The 18,773-nt window shown below is 46.3% G+C and overlaps 1 protein-coding gene across 3 annotated transcripts in view; it reads right to left on the bottom strand.

Annotated features, from left to right (window-relative positions):
- Positions 1-11,302: 11,302 nt before the first annotated feature.
- The window catches only part of LOC310670204 (uncharacterized protein), a 56,623-nt gene continuing 49,152 nt past the window's right edge, over positions 11,303-18,773 (bottom strand). For 2 of the 3 annotated variants that reach the window (XM_083425077.1, XM_083425078.1), the window contains exons 6-7: positions 16,483-16,707; positions 11,303-12,865 (exon numbers count right to left, since the gene is read on the bottom strand). In XM_083425077.1, coding sequence (XP_083281203.1) covers positions 11,412-12,865; positions 16,483-16,707 — 1,679 coding nt within the window. In that variant the 3' untranslated portion in view covers positions 11,303-11,411. The remainder of the gene's footprint in view (positions 12,866-16,482; positions 16,708-18,773) is intronic. The other variant, XM_083425079.1, reaches the window with a different exon arrangement.

Raw genomic sequence — 18,773 nt, 5'->3', positions numbered from 1 at the left:
GGAAGGGAGCGGGAGAGGCGGGCAGAGTAGAGGAAGCCCTGAGCAGCCCCAAAGCACGGAACTGGAGTTTGCCCAGGAATGGCTAGGGGAGAGCTGGAATCCGAGTCAGGAAGCAGAAGGAAAACCTGGAGCCGGGCTTCACGGACTGAGGGCGGCAGGTGCAGAGCCCAGAGGGGAAGTCGATGCAAACGAGGTCAGCTTCAGTGAAAGCCTGGGGTGGAGCGCAAGGAGGATCTGGCTGGTGTGAATTATGCCAAACGCAGAACTGGATTCTGCGTGTGGAGCCCCAGTATTGAGAGAGGGATTGGTCCTCTGGCTTGACAGGAGAGGCCAGGTGGAAAACGTGGAACCGGCTTGCGCAGGAAAGCTGGAGAGGTGTGCAAATGCTGGAACGGGCTGAGACTGCCGCCTGTGTGTGTGGACACATCCCTTGAACTGAAGAGGTGGAATTCAGAAATACAAGGATGGACGCTGTTGAGAGCTATTTTAAACAAGGGAAGAGTATGCCAACATTCTACGCATCTCGGCCAAGCAATAATGTTTCCAGCAGGTGCCAAAAGCTTTGAAGGAGCCTGCCTGGGCATCAATAGGCAGGGAGTTCCAAAGCTCCGTTTTCTTGCAGACGCAGAAACGGAATTACATGGCACCAGCAGCACTGCCAATTCCACCGATCAAAGTTGCAAAGCGGGTGCATTGGGGTCCATGCAGACCCCAGTTATGTGCAGATCCAGCGTTTGCCAACCTGGTGCCCACCAGCAGTTGTGGAACTGTATGCCCACTGGCTGGCCAGGGCTGATGGGAGTTGCAGTACACACATCTAATAAATAAATACATTAGTCCACCACTTCTGGGGAGCACCAGCCTGGCCCCTTTCTCTTAACAATGGAGAAATGGCCTGCCGAGACGGGGTTGGACTAGATGAGCCTTGGGAGACCCCTTTGCAAATCTACAAAGGGAACTGAGGCCAAGGATTCTGGTTGCGAGGACACAGGAGAAATCCAGTCTCCATTCCCCAGCCTTTGGCTGCAGCTTCGAAAATATATTCCCCTGGGAATCCAGTCCTGGGGAGAGAGATTGTGTTGTGTTCTGCATCTGTGTTTTCCCTTTGCCCCACAGCAGGATTGGGCCTCTCCCTCTCCCCCAGGACTCCCTCCTTCTCCCCCAGAGCAGGAAGGAGCACAATGGGGGTCTGGAAACCCAGTTTCCTGTCTCCAGGAAGGGGTTGCGTCACCCAAGCAGGGAGGGGCTTCCTTCAGCCTCTCCCTCCCCTCCCTTGCGGATTTAACACCTTCGATCCCAGTATCAAAGTACACCTTTCCCTAGACCAGAGCTTTCCAAACTGTGTGTTGGCTGCAGTGCGTAGGTGTGTCCTGTGAAGGCTCATTTTTAATCCTTGTTGGAAGCCGCCCAGAGTGGCTGGGTACAAATATTATTATTATTATTATTATTATTATTATTATTATTGAAAAACTGAATTACTGTGTTGCAAAATGATGCACGTACAAAAAGTGTGTCGCCAACAGGAAACGTTTGAAAAGCAATGGCCCATATTAATAGGGATGAACAGCATGCCCTGCTGGCTGAGAGCTGCGTGACAGGCAGGAGTCCCACTGGTATAGTTCCTGCTGGCATCATTCTGCTTCTTCACGCAGCTAACTTGCGGAATTCGCTGGAGCAGGAGGCAGGGATGGCTTTGGAAGAGGATCGGACAAATCCATGGAGGAGGAGATGGGAGTCCAAGGTTGGAGGTTCTGGACCCCAGTTGCTGGAAACCCCCAGGGGGAAGTCCTCTTGCACCCGGGCCCTGCTTGTGAGAACAGGACTCTGGACCAGGCTGAAGCTTCCCCTCTTGAACTTCCACCTGCACGGCCGACTTTAAAGTCACCAAAACTCCTTTCTGTCCTGAGTCTCATCCCACCAGGTTCCAGTAATGCCTCCCAGGCCATCTTTGCCATCCTTTATTTAAAAACAGCATGTTCAGTGCAACCGTGTATCCTAGGGCAGCGGCGGCAAGAGGGATATAAGATTTGGGAGAAACGTGGAATTAAGAAATGCTAGGATTGGGATTATTTGTGGTTTGGAGGGAGAGAAATATAAAATGCAAAGGGATTCGTGGGCAGCCTGGCCAAACTAGGCCTGTTAAGCGGACAGCAGAGACCCATGGAGAGCCTTTGAAGGTCCTCAGCAAGACTTCTTGCCCCAGGGGTGACCAGAGACGGGGGTCGGGGGGGATTTGGGAGGTTGCAAGGTAACTGCTCCAGGGGAGGGCAAGGAGTTTGGGGGAAGGAAAAGGGGGAGAAGGGCAGAGAGCCATCTTGGCAAGGGAGAAGGAAAGGCTGCCTGCAATGGGTTTCTGTCCTCCAGAGACGCAGGCCCTGTGGGGGCACCTGAAAGCCCATGGGCTCCTGGCCAGAGAGAGGGGCCGGGGCAGCCTTCCTCCAGGAGGGTCCGCGTGCAAAAATGGAAAGGAGCCCTTGCCCTAACGAAAGGGGGGAAAGGCTTATGAAGATGGCGGAAGAATAGGCTGAGATGCCATGAGAATGAAAGAATTTCTGGGAGGATGGAAAGGTTTGCCAGATGAAGGGGGAAGCCATTGCTGACTCCCCTCCCAGAGGAGGGAGGGCCTTCCACTTGCAAAGTCATTTCCAGAGGGAAGGAAGGCAGACTGACCCTGCCTGCTGCCAGGGATGGCTGGGTCTGCTGTGTGTGTGTGTGTGTGTGTGTGAGAGAGAGAGAGAGAGAGAGAGAGAGAGAGAGAGAGAGAGAGAGAGAGAGAGAGAGAGAAGAAATGCTTGTTGGAGGGCCAGTTTTGTGAGTGTTACGGCAAAATCTGGGTGCGAGGCTGCTCTGCCACCCAGCTCATCGGACTAAGTCCGCGGGTCCCTGCGGAGGAAAACAAGTTCAGCCAGAGAGGAGCAAACTGCAGAAGATCCATGTTTATTGCGCAACAGGTTCAAGGCGAGATTGAACAGCGAGAAAGGGGTGACATGAACTTTTGAAACTTCCCTCCATGTCCCAGAATACAGTGCAAAATACATCATAATGACATCACGAATACATTAAAGAGAGGTTGGGATACACAGGATTAACATATGGAGGAGGGAGGGGGGAATATGCAGAGCTGGAGATATGTGCAGATAAGCACATCCTGAGTCCCGTTGATGAGAAGACAATGGTCCATGTATGCATAGTCTGCCACCTGGCATTGCCCGGAGGAAAGGCTTGGCAGAGTGATTTGACAGGATTAGGGTCTTGACACCTTGCTTGAGGGATTATGGAGGACAGGGAAGGTGTCATGGAGTCCTAGAGAGATTGAGCAAATTGGCACGTTGATTTTCTATGATTTATAGATTTTAGTCCCTTCTGTCATTGACAGTTGGAAATAAATGGATATATTGTAGCGAAGAAGGAGGTGAAGAAGACATGCCCCCCCCCCTCCGTATCAGTGAGGATTTTCCCTGGTCCTCTCCTTCGCCCGGTTTCCTGAGGGAGTTTTCCCTCTGAGTTTCCCTCATGGCTGCTCCCCCTCCCAGCTTCTCCTTCATTTCTCCTGCCTTCTCTCCATGTTTCTCTCTCCCCCCTCATTATTTGGGACAGCTGGATTCCCCCCCCCCCCCTCGGCCAGGCAGGCCCAAGAGGAGCCCAGGAGGCGGCTGGCCAGGAGACGCCATTTCCCGCCCTTTTCTGAAAAAGGCGGGAACGCCATTTTGTTTCTTCCAGCGGCTCCCAGAGACGCCATGGCTCCCCTGTGGGCCTCGGGGGTCCCACGCTCTCGGGGTCTCTCCTCCCGGCTGAAGGAGGGCGGCACCTTTGCTCCTCAGCCGCCTTGCTGCCATGATGGCTTGGCCTCCGCAGGGCAGCCTCTCTCCTCGCCATGTTGGCCCCAGGGAGGAGGCCTCTCCGTTGGGAGACGCCAGGCAAGCGGCCTTGGGGGATCCGCCACCTTCTGCGAAGGGGGCCAGGAGGGAAAGCCCCTCTCTGTCTCGGAGGCCCAAGAAGAAGAATAAGGAGAAGGGCTTTATCTCCTCAGAGGTGGAGGGTTCCCTCAGGGGAGTTTGACCCCCAGACCAGCTTCCTTCGTCACCCCAAGAGTCAGCGCTAGGAGAAGGGCTCCACCTGCCGGCCTACGGGAAAGGGGGGCTCTTCCCAGACAAGGCTGGAGAATCCCCTTCTGGCCCCTCGGGGTCCCAGGAGCCCTTTCTGGATGGCCCTCACTTGCCCCCAAAACGGGCTAAGACGTCTGTTCCTCTCCCTCAGGCAGTAGTTCAACAGGAGAAGTTGCTGCCACTCTGGATCACTGCGGGTTGCAGGGAGCCAGTGGAGCCCAGTGCGGGGGACTCTGGGAAACTGGTTGAACTGGAGTCCTCCCAGTCCAGTCCAGACAAGAGAGGGAGCTCTCAGAAGAGGAAGCCATTGTGGAGAAGAACCGGACTTGGCTGTTCTCTGCTGAGGGTCCCCTGCCTTTCTTCAAGGCTTCAAGGGGGCTGCCATGGCCAGAGGAAGAGGCAGGCCCCCCACCCTGAATCCTCTGCAGGACCCTGGGGGGCAGCCAGAGCTCTTCCTCTTGCCATGGCTAAGCCTGCCTCAGTTTCCTTCCCCAAGGCCTTGGAGGAACCTTGGGGTGTGGAATAAGGAACCCCAAAAGGAGCTTAGATTCCTGGCCAATGGGGAAAGGAACATTATATTGCATATTTCCAGAGGAGTCCAGGCATTGCCTCCAAGGTCCAGGGACTGATCCGCCCTGGCTTCCTCCTCCTCCTCGGAGGTCCCTCCTGGAGAAGGGGTCCCAGGTCTCCATGGGGAGAAGCGTCCCTGAGGCCTGCTTTTGCCTTTTACGCCCCGGCCACCTTCCCCCTGGTGTTTATGTGAGCTCTAGAGATGGGATCACATACAGACCCTCCCCTTTAGGGATTCCTGCTCCTTCCTTGCCCAGGGAAGCAGCCTCTCTGGCATGTAGGGGGGCACATTGGTGCAAGGGGCACATTGATACACCAACAATATTCCAATTTCGAGAAATGTGTCTATACATCTGTGAGTACAACAGTTGTGACCACGCCGCCCACCAGTTAGCTGTTGGCGTTTGACAAGAGTAGGTGTGTTTTTAGTGCAGCCAAACGAACAATTGTGAGAAATGTAAAAGTGCTCCAACGCTGTTTTAAATCCTTAAGATTTAAAAAGACCAAAGGTAAGTTATTCCACCTAGTTATCAGGATTACACGTGATTTTTAAATAAATTCAGTGTTTTTATTAATAAGTGTTAAGGTTCTTGAAAATGTCCGTTGGGGCACTTTGATACACTAAGACATGGGGCACATTGATACGTATAGAAGTGCCCTGCTGGTGTACAATTTTTGATGTTCCCAATCCTGAAAATAAAATTGTTGGAGATTTCCTACTCATTATATTTGAAAGAAAAATACTGTTGTTTACTGCGTTGCCAAAATTATTTCTAAATATAATACAACCGATTTTCAAGTGTCATATCTCAGGGGAAAACCAGGATCTTGTATGTTGTTTTGCAACTCCCAGAGGTGCAAGCTGGATTTCGAAGGGGCAGAGGAACCAGAGACCAACTTGCAAACATGCACTGGATTATGGAGAAAGCTAGAGTTCCAGAAAGACATCGACTTCTGCTTCATTGACTAAGCAAAAGGATTTGACTGTGTTGACCACAGCAAACTATTTAAAATATTTCAATATTTCAATATCTTAACTTCCATTCACTTATTTCCACGACCTCCTCACACCTCCCTTTTTGTATTCCACTTCTATTAATTGTTTCAGCAATTCCTTTCCATCTTCCTCTGTTTTCTATCCTATAATTATCTTAAAACCTTCTAACCTTATTTTTCCTTTAACACTCTATTAGTCTGTTTATACTTAATTCCTTATAACATTTCTGCTAAAGCCATATAACTTCATTCCAACTTTGTTCTAACATTCATTAATTTTACAGTATTTCTGTAAATAGTCTTTAAACTTTTTCCAGTCTTCTTCCACCAATTCTTCTCCTTGGTCTTGAATTCTGCCAGTCATTTCCGCCAGTTCCATATAGTCCATTAACTTCATCTGCCATTCTTCCCGGGTGGGTAAATCTTGTGTCTTCCAATACTTCGCGATGAGTATTCTTGCTGCTGTTGTTGCATACATAAAAAAAGTTCTATCCTTCTTTGGCACCAATTGGCCAACCATGCCCAGGAGAAAGGCCTCTGGTTTCTTCAGGAAGGTATATTTGAGTAGCTTTTTCATTTCATTATATATCATCTCCCAGAATGTCTTGATCCTTGGGCATGTCCACCAAAGGTGAAAGAATGTACGTTCAGTCTCTTTACATTTCCAACATTTATTGTCGGGCAAATGGTAAATTTTTGCAAGCTTGACTGGTGTCATGTACCACCTGTAAATCATTTTCATTAAATTTTCTCTTAGAGCATTACATGCTGTGAATTTCATACCTGTGGTCCATAACTGTTCCCAGTCAGCCATCATTATGTTATATCCAACATCTTGTGCCCATTTAATCATAGCTGATTTCACCGTTTCATCCTGAGTATTCCATTTCAACAGCAAGTTATACATTCTTGACAAATTCTTAATTTTTGGCTCTAACAATTCTGTTTCCAATTTTGATTTTTCCACCCGGAAGCCAACTTTTTTGTCCAAATTAAATGCCTCCATTTGATAATAATGGAGCCAATCTCGCACTTTATTTTTCAATTTTTCATAGCTCTGCAGTTTTATTCTGTCTCCATCTTGTTCCAGGATTTCCCAATATTTCGGCCATTTGGCCTCCATATTGAGTTTTTTCTGTGCCTTCGCTTCCATTGGTGACAACCATCTTGGGGTTTTATTTTCTAACGAATCCTTATATCTTATCCATACACTAAACAATGCTTTTCTAACAATATGATTTTTAAACGCTTTATGTGCTTTTACCTTATCATACCACAAATATGCATGCCAGCCAAATACGTTATTGAAGCCTTCTAAATCCAACACATCAGTGTTTTCAAGAAGCAGCCATTCTCTCAGCCAGCAAAAAGCAGCTGATTCATAATAAAGTTTAAAGTCTGGCAGGACGAATCCACCTCTTTCTTTAGCATCAGTTAATATCTTAAATTTTATTCTGGGCTTCTTGCCCTGCCAAACAAATCTGGAAATATCTTTCTGCCACTTCTTGAAACAATCCATCTCATCCAAAATTTGCAATGTTTGAAATAGAAACAACATTCTTGGCAATACATTCATTTTTATCACAGCAATTCGGCCTAACAGTGATAACTTCAAATTTGTCCATATTTCTAAATCCTTTTTCACTTCAGTCCAACATTTTTCATAATTATCCTTAAATAAATTCACATTTTTGGCAGTCATATTAACCCCTAAATATTTCACTTTCTTAACCAATGTTAGTCCTGTCTCCTCCTGAAACTTCTCTCTCTCATTCACAGTTAAATTTTTCTCTAAAACCTTAGTTTTCATCTTGTTCAGCTTGAAACCTGCTACCTGTCCAAATTCTTGGATCAGTTCCAGTACCCTTTTAGTACTAGATTCTGGCTCCTTTAAAGTCAATACTAAGTCGTCAGCAAATGCTTTCAGTTTGTACTGTTTAGCTCCCACTTGTTTGCCCTTAACCTCTTTGTCCTTTCTAATCATATTTAACAACACCTCAAGGACCGATATAAAAAGCAATGGAGAAATTGGGCAGCCTTGTCGTGTCCCTTTCTCAATCTTAAACTCTTCTGTCACTACATTGTTCACAATTAATTTTGCCTTTTGTTCTGAATAAATTGCACCCATACCATTTTCAAAACCTTGACCTACCCCCATCCCCTGTAAATTCTTCTTCATAAAACTCCAAGAAATGTTGTCAAAGGCTTTCTCTGCATCGACAAATATCAAAACTGCCTTAGTATTGATATTCACTTGTAGCTTTTCTAGAATATTAATTATATTCCTCGTATTGTCAGACAATACAGGAGAAAACCCGCTTGGTCTTTATGAATTTCTTCTATTAACACCTTTTTTAATCTTTTAGCCAAAATATCTGCAAAATTTTTGTAATCGACATTAAGTAACGATATGGGGCGGTAGTTCTTGAGCTGTGTCTTTTCAGTCTCTGTTTTCGGTATAAGTGTAATGTAAGCTTCCTTCCACGACTCTGGTGCCTTTCTTCTTCCAAAATTTCATTACAAACTTCCTTCAATGGTTGTATTAACCATTCTTTCAAAACTCTGTAATATTTTGAGGTCAAACCATCTGGTCCTGGAGATTTACCTAATTGCATGCTCTGAATGGCCCCTTCCACCTCCTGATCCGTTATTTTGTAGTTCAACATTAACTGTTTTTCCAGAGAGATTTTATGTAGTCCATTTATTTTTAAAAATCGATTAATGTCCATTTCTTTCTGCTTCTCCTGTGTATAAAGTTGTTTAAAGTATCTCTGAAAACACTTCCTGATCTCCACTGGGTTCTGTATATTCTTTCCTTCCACTTCCAAATTCATAATAGTATTGAGTTTTTGTCTTTTTTTTCATTTGCCAGGCCAAACAATTTCCCACACTTATTTGCCAATTCAAATGTCTTTTGCCTCATCTGTTTAATCTTCCATTCTATTTCCTGGTTCATCAGCTTCGTGTATTGTACTTGATATAACTTTATTTCTTTCAGGATCTCCTGTGACTTTGGTTTTACTCTCAGTTTCTTCTCTCCTTCCTTTATTTTCTCCAATATTTTATTCTTTTTTTCATTCTGAGTTCTCTTCTTAATTGCATTCTGTTGTATTAGGAATCCTCTCATAACCGCCTTGCTTGCATCCCAAATTACTCCTTTTTCCACTGTAGTATTCATGTTTATCTCAAAATAGTCTCTTAAAGTTTTTTGGGCCTTCTTGGTCACCTCTTCGTTCCTAAACAAAGTGTCGTTCATCCTCCATCTGAAGGAACCAATTGGCGTCAATTTCATTTCCATCTTCACGGCATTATGGTCAGAGCAAGTTTTGGGGCAAATCTCCACTTTGCTGCTCTTCGGAGCCAATCCCCTAGTTACCCAAATTTGGTCAATTCTTGTCCATGTCATTTTAGCCTCCGAGAAGAAAGTTCCCTCCCTTCCCAGAGGATTCTTCATTCTCCAAATGTCAACTAAATCCATATTTTCAGTCATGTCAAAAAAAGTTTTTGGTAGTCTACCATCTTTGGTGACTACCTGTCTCTGTGCCTTATCCATATTTGTGGACACCACTCCATTCATATCTCCAATCAAAATCATATTATAGTCCATGTAGTCCATCAGAGTCTCGTGTAACTTCTTTAAAAACTCTGATTTTCCTTCATTTGGTGCATAAATACCTACAATCAAAAATTTCTCTCCTTGTGATTGAATTTCAATTGCAATAAATCTTCCTTGGTCATCTTTGAATATGAATTTCAGTGATGGGCTCTCCTTTGCATAAAGGACCACTCCTCTTTTTTTAACTTTGTCTGATGAGATAAATTCTTGGCCCAATCTTTTATTACTCAATATCTTCCTGTGTAGCCTTATCACATGTGTTTCTTGTAAACAAATCAAGTCCAAATGTTCTTTTTTCAATAAATGAAAGACTCTCCGCCTTTTTTCTGGGGACCACAGCAAACTATGGCAAGTTCTTAAAGAAATGCGAGTGCCTGATCACCTCATCTGTCTCCTGAAAAATCTCTATGTGGGACAAGAAGCTACAGTTAGAACTGGATATAAAACAACTGATTGGTTCAAAATTGCGAAAGGAGTATGACAAGGCTGTATATTGTCTCCCTGCTTATTTCATTTATATGCAGAATTCATCATGCAAAAGGCTGGACTGGATGAATCCCAAGCCGGAATGAAGATTGCCGGAAGAAATATCAACAACCTCAGATATGCAGACGACATAACTTTTATGGCAGAAAATGAGGAGGAATGAAAGAACTTTTTAATGAGGGTGAAAGAGGAGAGTGCAAAATATGGTCTGAAGCTCAACAACAACAAAACTAAAATCATGGCCATCACCTCCTGGCAAATAGAAGGGGAAGAAATGGAGGCAGTGAGAGATTTTACTTCCTTGGGTACCATGATAATGGCAGATGATGACAGCAGTCACAAAATTAAATGACGCCTGCTTCTTGGGAGAAAAGCAATGACAAACCTAGTGTCAGGAGTACGTGCCGGAGCCAGGCCCTGTGACCTGTATGACTTTGCAGGACTGGGGCCTTCCTAAGTTTGTTCTGAAGAGGCAAGGTGCAACTGCACAGGTGAGGCCGACTGGTAACTCACAACACCTGGTGGCAAGAGTCAGGAAGGGATATAAGGTCAGCATTTCCCTTCGGCTCTTTGCCACAGCAACATGTTTCCTGCCTTGCTGCATTTGGCTTCTTGCTTCCCGACTCTTGGACCCTTGACTTCATGACTCCCTGCTTCCTGACCCTTGGACCTCTGGCTTCTAGACTCTCGTTCCTGCTCCCACTCTGCCATCTTGCCCCCATCTCGACGTCCTCAGCCAGGACTTCAATTGCCCGTAGACTGGACCGTGACACCTAGACAGCATCTTAAAAAGCAGAGACGTCACCTTGCTGACAAAGGTCCATATAGTTAAAGCTATGGTTTTCCCAATAGTGATGTATGGAAGTGAGAGCTGGGCCATCAAGAAGGCTGATCGCCGAAGAATGGACGCTTTTGAATTCTGGTGCTGGAAGAGATTCTAGAGAGTCCCATGGACTGCAAAAAGATCAAACTTATCCATTCTGAACAAAATCAGCCCTGAGTGCCGACTGGAAGGACAGATCGTGAAGCTGAGGCTCCAATACTTTGGCAACCTCATGAGAAGAGAAGACTCCCTAGAAAAGACCCTGATGTTGGGAAAGATTGAGGGCACAAGAAGAAGGGGACGACAGAGGACGAGATGGTTGGACAGTGTTCTCAAAGCTGCCAGCATGAGTCTGAGCAAAGTGCGGGAGACAGTGGAAGACAGGAGTGCCTGGCGTGCTCTGGTCCATGGGGTCACGAAGAGTCCGACACGACTAAACGACTAAACAACAACTCCGCTTGATGTTTTATCATGTTTTCAATGTTCTGTTGGGAGCTGCCCAGCGTGGCTGTTATTATTATTAGTTCTTTAAACATTCCAAGCACTGTTAGTGTTGCGAGTCATTCTTCAAAGAAACAGTAAGGATGTTTGTACCTTTAAGAACTGTTTCTGTGAGCTTTGGGCAGATTAGTTACAGCTGGTCATGACTATAAAAGGAGGAAAAGTTGCAGTTTGAATTTGCCTGCAGGAAAAACACCCACAAGCTTTGCTGTTTGTTGCTTTGTCATAAATCTTTATTTGATTTGGTTTTACACCGGTCTCGTGGTGTCAGTCTTCTGTCATCTGCCACCAGAGGAAAAAATCCCTCTAACAGTTATGGTTTCTCTGCTGTATGAAATCTTTGATGGGAGGTGAAACTAACCTTCCATCTGAATCTCTTTCCACATTCCATGCACTGATAGGGTTTTCCCCCTTTATGAATTCTTTGATGGGAAGTAAGACTATCCGTCCGACTGAAGCTCTTTCCACATTTCAAGCATTGATAGGGTTTCTCCCCAGTATGAATTCTTTGATGGGAAGTGAGTTTACCCCTATCACGAAAGCTTTTTCCACATTCCAAGCATTGATAGGGTTTCTCCCCTGTATGAGTTTTTTGATGGGTCAGGAGATGGGCCCTTTGGGTGAAGCTCTTTCCACATTCCAAGCATTGATAGGGTTTCTCCCCTGTATGAATTCTTCGATGAGCAGTGAGTTTTCCCCTCTCACGAAAGCTCTTTCCACATTCCTGGCACTGATAGGGTTTCTCACCTGTATGCATCCTTTGATGGATGGTGAGTTCGTGGCTGTGACTGAAGCTCTTTCCACATTGGAAGCATTTATATGGTTTCTGACCTGTATGAATTCTTTGATGGGAAGTGAGAGTATTCTTATGAATGAAGCTCTTTCCACATTCATGGCACTGAAAAGGTTTCTCCCCTGTATGAATTTTTTGATGGGAAGTAAGACTAGTCCTCCAATTGAAGCTCTTTCCGCATTCCAAGCACTGATAGGGTTTCTCCCCTGTATGAATTCTTTGATGGGAAGTGAGAATTTGGCGGTTACTGAAGCTCTTTCCACATTCCAAGCACTGATAGGGTTTCTCCCCTGTATGAATTCTTTGATGGTAAGTGAGACCGTTCCTCTGTCTGAAGCTCTTTCCACACTCCAGGCACTGATAGGCTTTCTCCCCTGTATGATTTATTTGATGGGAAGTGAGACTGTTGCTCTGACTGAAGCTCTTTCCACATTCCAAGCACTGATAAGGCTTCTCCCCTGTATGAATTCTTTGATGGGAAGTGAGCGCTGAGCTCAGTCTGAATCTCTTTCCACATTCCAAGCACTGATAGGGTTTCTCCCCTGTATGAATTCTGTGATGGGAAATGAGCTCTGAGCTCTGTCTGAATCTCTTTCCACATTCCAAGCACTTATAGGGTGTCTCCCCTGTATGAAACCTTTGATGGGTTGTCAGATTGCTCCTCTGACTGAAGCACTTTCCACACTGCAAACACTGATAGGGTTTCTCTCCTGTATGAATTCTTTGATGGGAAATGAGAGTATGCTTCCGACTGAAGCGCTTTCCACATTCTAAGCACTGATACAATTTCTCTGCACTGTGAGTTATTTCGTGTGAAGTAAGCTTATCCCTCTGAATGAAGCTCTTTCTTTGATGGGAGGTGGACTGGGAGCTCTGACGGATGTTCTCTCCACACCCTGAATATTGATTTGGCTCCTCCGCTATGTGGATTCTGTTGTGGTCCCCTTTGTTCTTCCCTTCCAATTCATCACCATCTGCAATGAAGAGAGAAGCTAATTAGAGCCTCAGGAAGATTATTCCCCAGATTATTGAACGATGTTAATGAATTAAAAAATTCCTTCCAGTAGCACCTTAGAGATCAACTAAGTTTGTTCTTGGTATGTGCTTTCGTGTGCATGCACACTTCTTCAGATACACTGACACCGAAGTCACCAGACCCTTATATATAGTGAGAGGGTGGGGAGGGGTATTACTCAGAAGGGTGGTGGGAATGGGTGATTGTCTGGTAGGTGTGGTAAATCTGTTGAAGACTGCTAAAGACTGCAATTGGTCTTACAGGAAAAAGCAAGGGGTGAGATGGCTAAAAATTAGCTACATATACCATGTATAATGAGATAAGAATCCAATGTCTGTATTCAGACCAGGTCTCTCCATGGCTTTAAGTTGTAATTCAGCAACTTCTTTTTCCAGTCTATTTCTGAAATTCTTTTGTAATAAGACAGCTACTTTGAGATCTTGGATAGAATGTCCCGGGAGACTGAAGTGTTCTCCTACTGGTTTCTCTGTCTTGTGATTCCTGATATCAGATTTATGTCCATTTTTCCTTTGGCGTAGGGTTTGGCCTGTTTGTCCAATATAGAGAGCTGAAGGGCACTGTTGGCATTTGATGGCATACATAATGTTAGAAGATGAGCAATTAAATAGTCCTGAGATGGTATTTTTGATGTTGTTGAGGCCAGTAATTAAGAATGTTAATGAATGCTTGTGATAGAGGAAGAACTGAAAATAATTAGTTATGAGGCCTTACTATAAATTTTACTACCTTTGTTGGCTGATATTTACTGATATATTACTTGGCTTTTATCTGGGATAGATAATGTTTGGCTCAGTCATGGAATTATCTTCATCTCCAAGGTCAGTCATCTCTTTGGTCAATAAAATGCAGACCAAAACAAAAACAACAAACCTGATAGAACTTACTTCAACTACCCTAAAAAATCTGAAGATGACATTTAAAAAGGCCTGGGTAGTTCAAAAAAGCCTGGTCATTGCTTAAAAAAGCTTGACGAAATGAAGAATATTCACAGAGAAAACAGTTGATATCCCTCCATTCAGGATTCACGGTGAGGATGTTGGAATCCCAGATGATGATGATGATGATGATGATGATGATGATAAATTTTTATTTGTATCCCGCCCTTCCCGACCAAAGCCACGGTCAGAGCGGCTAACAACAGGTAAAAAAATCATAAAATCATACAGTCAATTAATTAAAATACATTTTAGAATTAATTCAGAATCATATTAATAGCAACCACCAGGTTAGAGTTCTATGAAGATTACAGAAGGAGAGAGGGGGTCAGACTGTGCCCTGGCCAAAGGCCTGGTGGAACAGCTCTGTCTTGCAGGCCCTGAGGAAAGATGTCAAGTCCCGCAGGGCCCTAGTCTCTTGTGACAGAGCATTCCACCAGATTGGAGCCACTGCTAAAAAAGCCCTGGCTCTGGTTGAGGCCAGCCTAACCTCCCTGTGGCCCGGGACCTCCAATATGTTTTTGTTTGAAGACCGTAAGGTCCTCCGTGGGACATACCAGAAGAGGCGGTCTCATAGGTACGAGGGTCCTAGGCTGTATAGGGCTTTAAAGGTTAAAACCTGCAGCTTAAACCTGACCCTGTACACCAGCGGGAGCTAGTGCAGCTGGTACAGAACTGGGTGAATGTGATCCTGCTGTGAGGACCCCGTAAGGAGTCTGTCACGGGGCTGCCAGGGAATGCCCCGGAGCTGAGGGAGAGGGAAGAACAAGAGCCGTTAGAAAAGACAGGAGAGGGAGAGGAGGACAAGTATGCGGAAGGAACTCAAGCGGCGAGGATGCTCCCGGATGCTGGAGACCATCAACACCACTCGACCAGTTCAGAGGGAGGACAGAGAGAGAGTCAATGCCCATTCCTTCAGCACAGGACAGAAGGGGGTTAAAATGTAGGGAATAAAGGAGGCGCTTGGGCCATGAAAGCTATGTCCTGTACCTTGTAAATATGTATGTAAATAAAGACTGCAAATATATCTCTGAGTGAGCAGAGGTATTTCTTGCAAAAGGCTTCCAGACCCACCACAGAGTCCTGACTTAGCATTCTGTATCTGCTGGAGTTTCTGGGTCAGTCTCAAGGGCATCCCCATGTAGAGTGAGTTACAATAATCAAGCCTGGAGGTGACTGTCGCGTGGATCACAGTGGCTAGGTCAGGGCGACAGAAGTAAGGAGCCAACAGCTTAGCTTTTCATCTCCATCAAAATAGTGAAGGTTCATCACATAGAGCAGGGGTCAGGAAGGTTTACCTTGTCTGGGCCGGTTCAGTTCTGTGGAGATCCGGCCATGGGCCGAATCGCTCATGCGTCTGATTTCCGGCACCACGGAAGCGAGTCCCCACCCTGGACTGGTTTAGTGCAGCACGCAGGGACTCGCTGAGCGGGCGGCTTGGTTCGGGGGTGGCTTGTGGCCATGAGGAGACCAACTCTGTATTGTTTCATTGGTAACAGAAGAGGAAAAGTGACTATAACTCACACGAAATCTAAACACAATGGCCACAAGAGCTCCTGACTAGGCATTCGGCTATGCAATGTTGAATGCTCTCTGTTCTCTCCTGTTTCCTCATTTTTTGTTCCAGTTGTTTTAAACATGAACCCAGAACTCACACACTGACTGCTAATGATGAATCGTATGTTACAGATATTCCTGCAAATAGATTATGCTAGTTTTGAGATCTACAAGTGACATGAGAAGACTCAGTCTACATCAGGGGTCGGCAAGCTTCACCTCGCCTGCGCTGGTTCACTCTCACGGAGATCACTCCATGGGCAGGATCACGTGTGTACACACAGGACTCGCCAAGCGGACGGCTCAGGGGCAGCTTATATGACCCCCGTGAGCCGCTTGCGGCCCGTGGACTGTAGAATGCTGACCCCCAGTCTACATATTTCATCATTTAGTGGTCCTATGATCCTTGTTTTTAAAAGCAAATAAAAGTTATTCCAAAAAGAAAAGAAAAAGGCAACACACGGAGGACGCAGGATTAGGATTCAGTTCCAGAAATTTGTGTACAGAAGTCTGATCCATGGAAAATGTGTACAAGGAAGTAACCTTAAGCCTAAATAACATACAGCCTATAACTTGAAACCGTATTCAAGTTAATAGAAGAAAAAACAACAGCACTATTTGTTCCATTTCTGTGGAAGAATAAGAACCAAAATTCCTTGTTGACATCTGTTATAATAAAGTTTGTTTGCAACCTGTTTTCCCAAAGAAAACCCACGGTCGCTCGTGATTCATACTCCATTGGGGATTTCACCTGAGGGAAAGGGAAGCAGAGGGCTGGTTCAGCGGTGCTAGGGAGAGAAAGTGAGGTTGCGTCATTGCAGCTTCTGATGGGCTCTTTCAATCGCAAGAGCCAATCAAAAGTTGCGCCTCGGAAGTTGAACCGAATTCCAGAACGGATTCTGTTTGACTTCTGAGGTTCAACTGTATTCCTAGCTCAAAATGCCTGCAGGAGACAAAGGCGCAGGCAGGAAGCAGGTGGAGGAGCCCAAAAAAGTGCTCCCCTTCTCCATCTCCATCCGCCTGCCTGCCTCCTCCCACCCCCAAGCTGAGCAAGCCCTGGTACCTCTCTGGCTCCATCCATCCAGGTCCCCATCTCCACTCCCTTGGGACTCACCAGATCTCTCGGAGGTCCCTGGGAGGGAACACTCAGAGGTTGTGGGGAGGGATGCAGGAGACAACCTGACCAGGTCTACCGTCCATCTTCCCCCTTCCATCTTCCTTAGGTTTGCAGGATCTGTCTCTTTCATCCTTCCTGAGGAGTCAAGGAGCCAAAAGAAGCTGCAGGGTCCTGGGAGAGAGGAAGAAGCAAAGGGAGCCTCAGAGGTCCTGCAGGAATTCTCCTGCCCTAGATATTCTCCTGCCCCTAAAGAAGCACAAATGGGGCAGCCCCTTCCCAAGAGAAGACCCATTTCTAAACATCTCCAATGATTCCAATTTCCTCTGTATACTCGTCACCCCACTTCATAAGGCTGGCATGGTCTGCACACTAGTGACCTGAGAGTGGACCCCATTGAACTCAGTGGGGTTTATTGACAAACTTGGTGCAAAAACCAGTCACCATCCTGTCCCCAAGCCTGAAAACTGCAACCCCAAAGCATGGGCAGAAAATAGCAGAGTAGATATTACATGTAGGTGCTCCCATGCTAGGTGCTTTGTATGGAGAGCCCTGTTCACAATCTTTGAGCTTCTTCATCACCAGCCAGATGTTGTGGCCATATTTGCCTCTGTCTGGGGTTGCATGGGGACCAAATCTGTACGTGGAAGCAGAGGAGATGGCGATGCCACATTATCTGTGTTTATACACCATCTTCACAAGTCTCCAGTCTCGAAATGTGGCCCCCACCCTGGCATGGAAGCCATCAAAATATTGATCTTCCACATGTCCTAAATCTCTTCTGTTCTTAAGACACCAGGCATGTATACCCTTAAAAAAAACTCCAGAGGTGAGCTTTACACTCCTCTTGTGACAAGATACCCAAAGGCTTAGGGTAGCTTGAGAGAACTAGTTTATTTTGAGATAACACCAATTTCCATTTCTTGTTTATCAAAACCCACAGACCCTCTGCTAGATTTTCCACCAGAAGGGTTTACACGTACCTATCAGGATAGGATGGATTTTATCAGTCAGGGGAAAAAAGGATTTTATGCAATCCATGTCCTCTGTTAGTAGTACAAGCCACCCAGTTATTGATAATCACTCCTCATTTGTCCCAGGATATTGGGAGAAGGAGTCTTTTATCCTTCCTTTAGCATTTCCTGAAAATACATCTGAAATTTGCTTTCACATTAGTTCGTCTACTTGTTTAGCCTGCATAGGGGAGAGACAATTTTTGTTGCATCTGGGACAGAGGAAGTGGTCCAGTTGTGTTGCTGCAAATACAAGAGGACATTTCTTCTCCCTGCGCTCCCCCCATGTGCAAATGTTCACCGGTGGCTGCAGCCTCTGTTCACAAATGTGACTTACTCCTCAGTCTGAAGGGGGTTTCTTTGCATGCCCAGTTTTCCTTGACCCAAAGCCCCCTCCCCAAAAAGGAAGGCAGCATCTGGATCCCAAGGAAGAGCAGAGCTGCAGTCCTCCTGCAAACTGGCCCCCTCCCTGGCTTGGCAGAGAGGACAAGGGAGGACCAGTGTGGTGCAGTGGTTCAGAGCGGTGGACTCGTAATCTGGGGAACCGGGTTCGCATCTCTGCTCCTCCACATGCAGCTGCTGGGTGACCTTGGGCTAGTCACACTGCTCTGAAGTCTCTCAGCCCCACTCACCTCACAGAGTGTTTGTTGTGGGGCAGGAAGGGGAAGGAGAATGTTAGCCGCTTTGAGACTCCTTTGGGTAGTGATAAAGCGGGATATCAAATCCAAACTCCCCCTCTTCTTCTCTCTTCTCCCCCCACCGTGCATGATCTGAACAGGGACCCCCATGCCCCCTCCCTGCACCTCTAGGACCCCCTTTTCCCCATTGACCCTCAGGGGGAGGAAATGGGGGACTCACCGGATTCCAGGAGGGGCCCCAAGGAAGCTTTTGCAAAGGAGAGGGAAAAAAGCAACCTCCTCTCCGCTTGCAGGAAGGGATGTGGGAGGGAGGGAATTTAGCCATGGAGGACATTCACCCCCCCTTCACTTCCTGTCCTCTCTAGGATTCCAGCTTTACTCCTTTTAACTCTTGCAAAGCCGAGAGTACCCCTCCCTCTCTGCAGTTTTCCTGCTTCTGCGCCTGCGCTCAAGGGGCTGCCCCCGTCTGTGCCAAGGACTCTGCCCCAAGGAGCCCACATCTGATCCAGACTAACCGAAAGGGAGACGGGGGTGGCCATGGGGGGGGGGAGGTTACCTTGGCTCTCCCCCTCCTCCAACATAGAGGCTC

The sequence above is a fragment of the Podarcis tiliguerta genome (assembly GCF_965153285.1).
Source record: "Podarcis tiliguerta genome assembly, chromosome: 2".
In the NCBI taxonomy this organism is placed as follows: Eukaryota; Metazoa; Chordata; class Lepidosauria; order Squamata; family Lacertidae; genus Podarcis; species Podarcis tiliguerta.
This window is presented reverse-complemented; position numbering and strand designations above follow the sequence as displayed.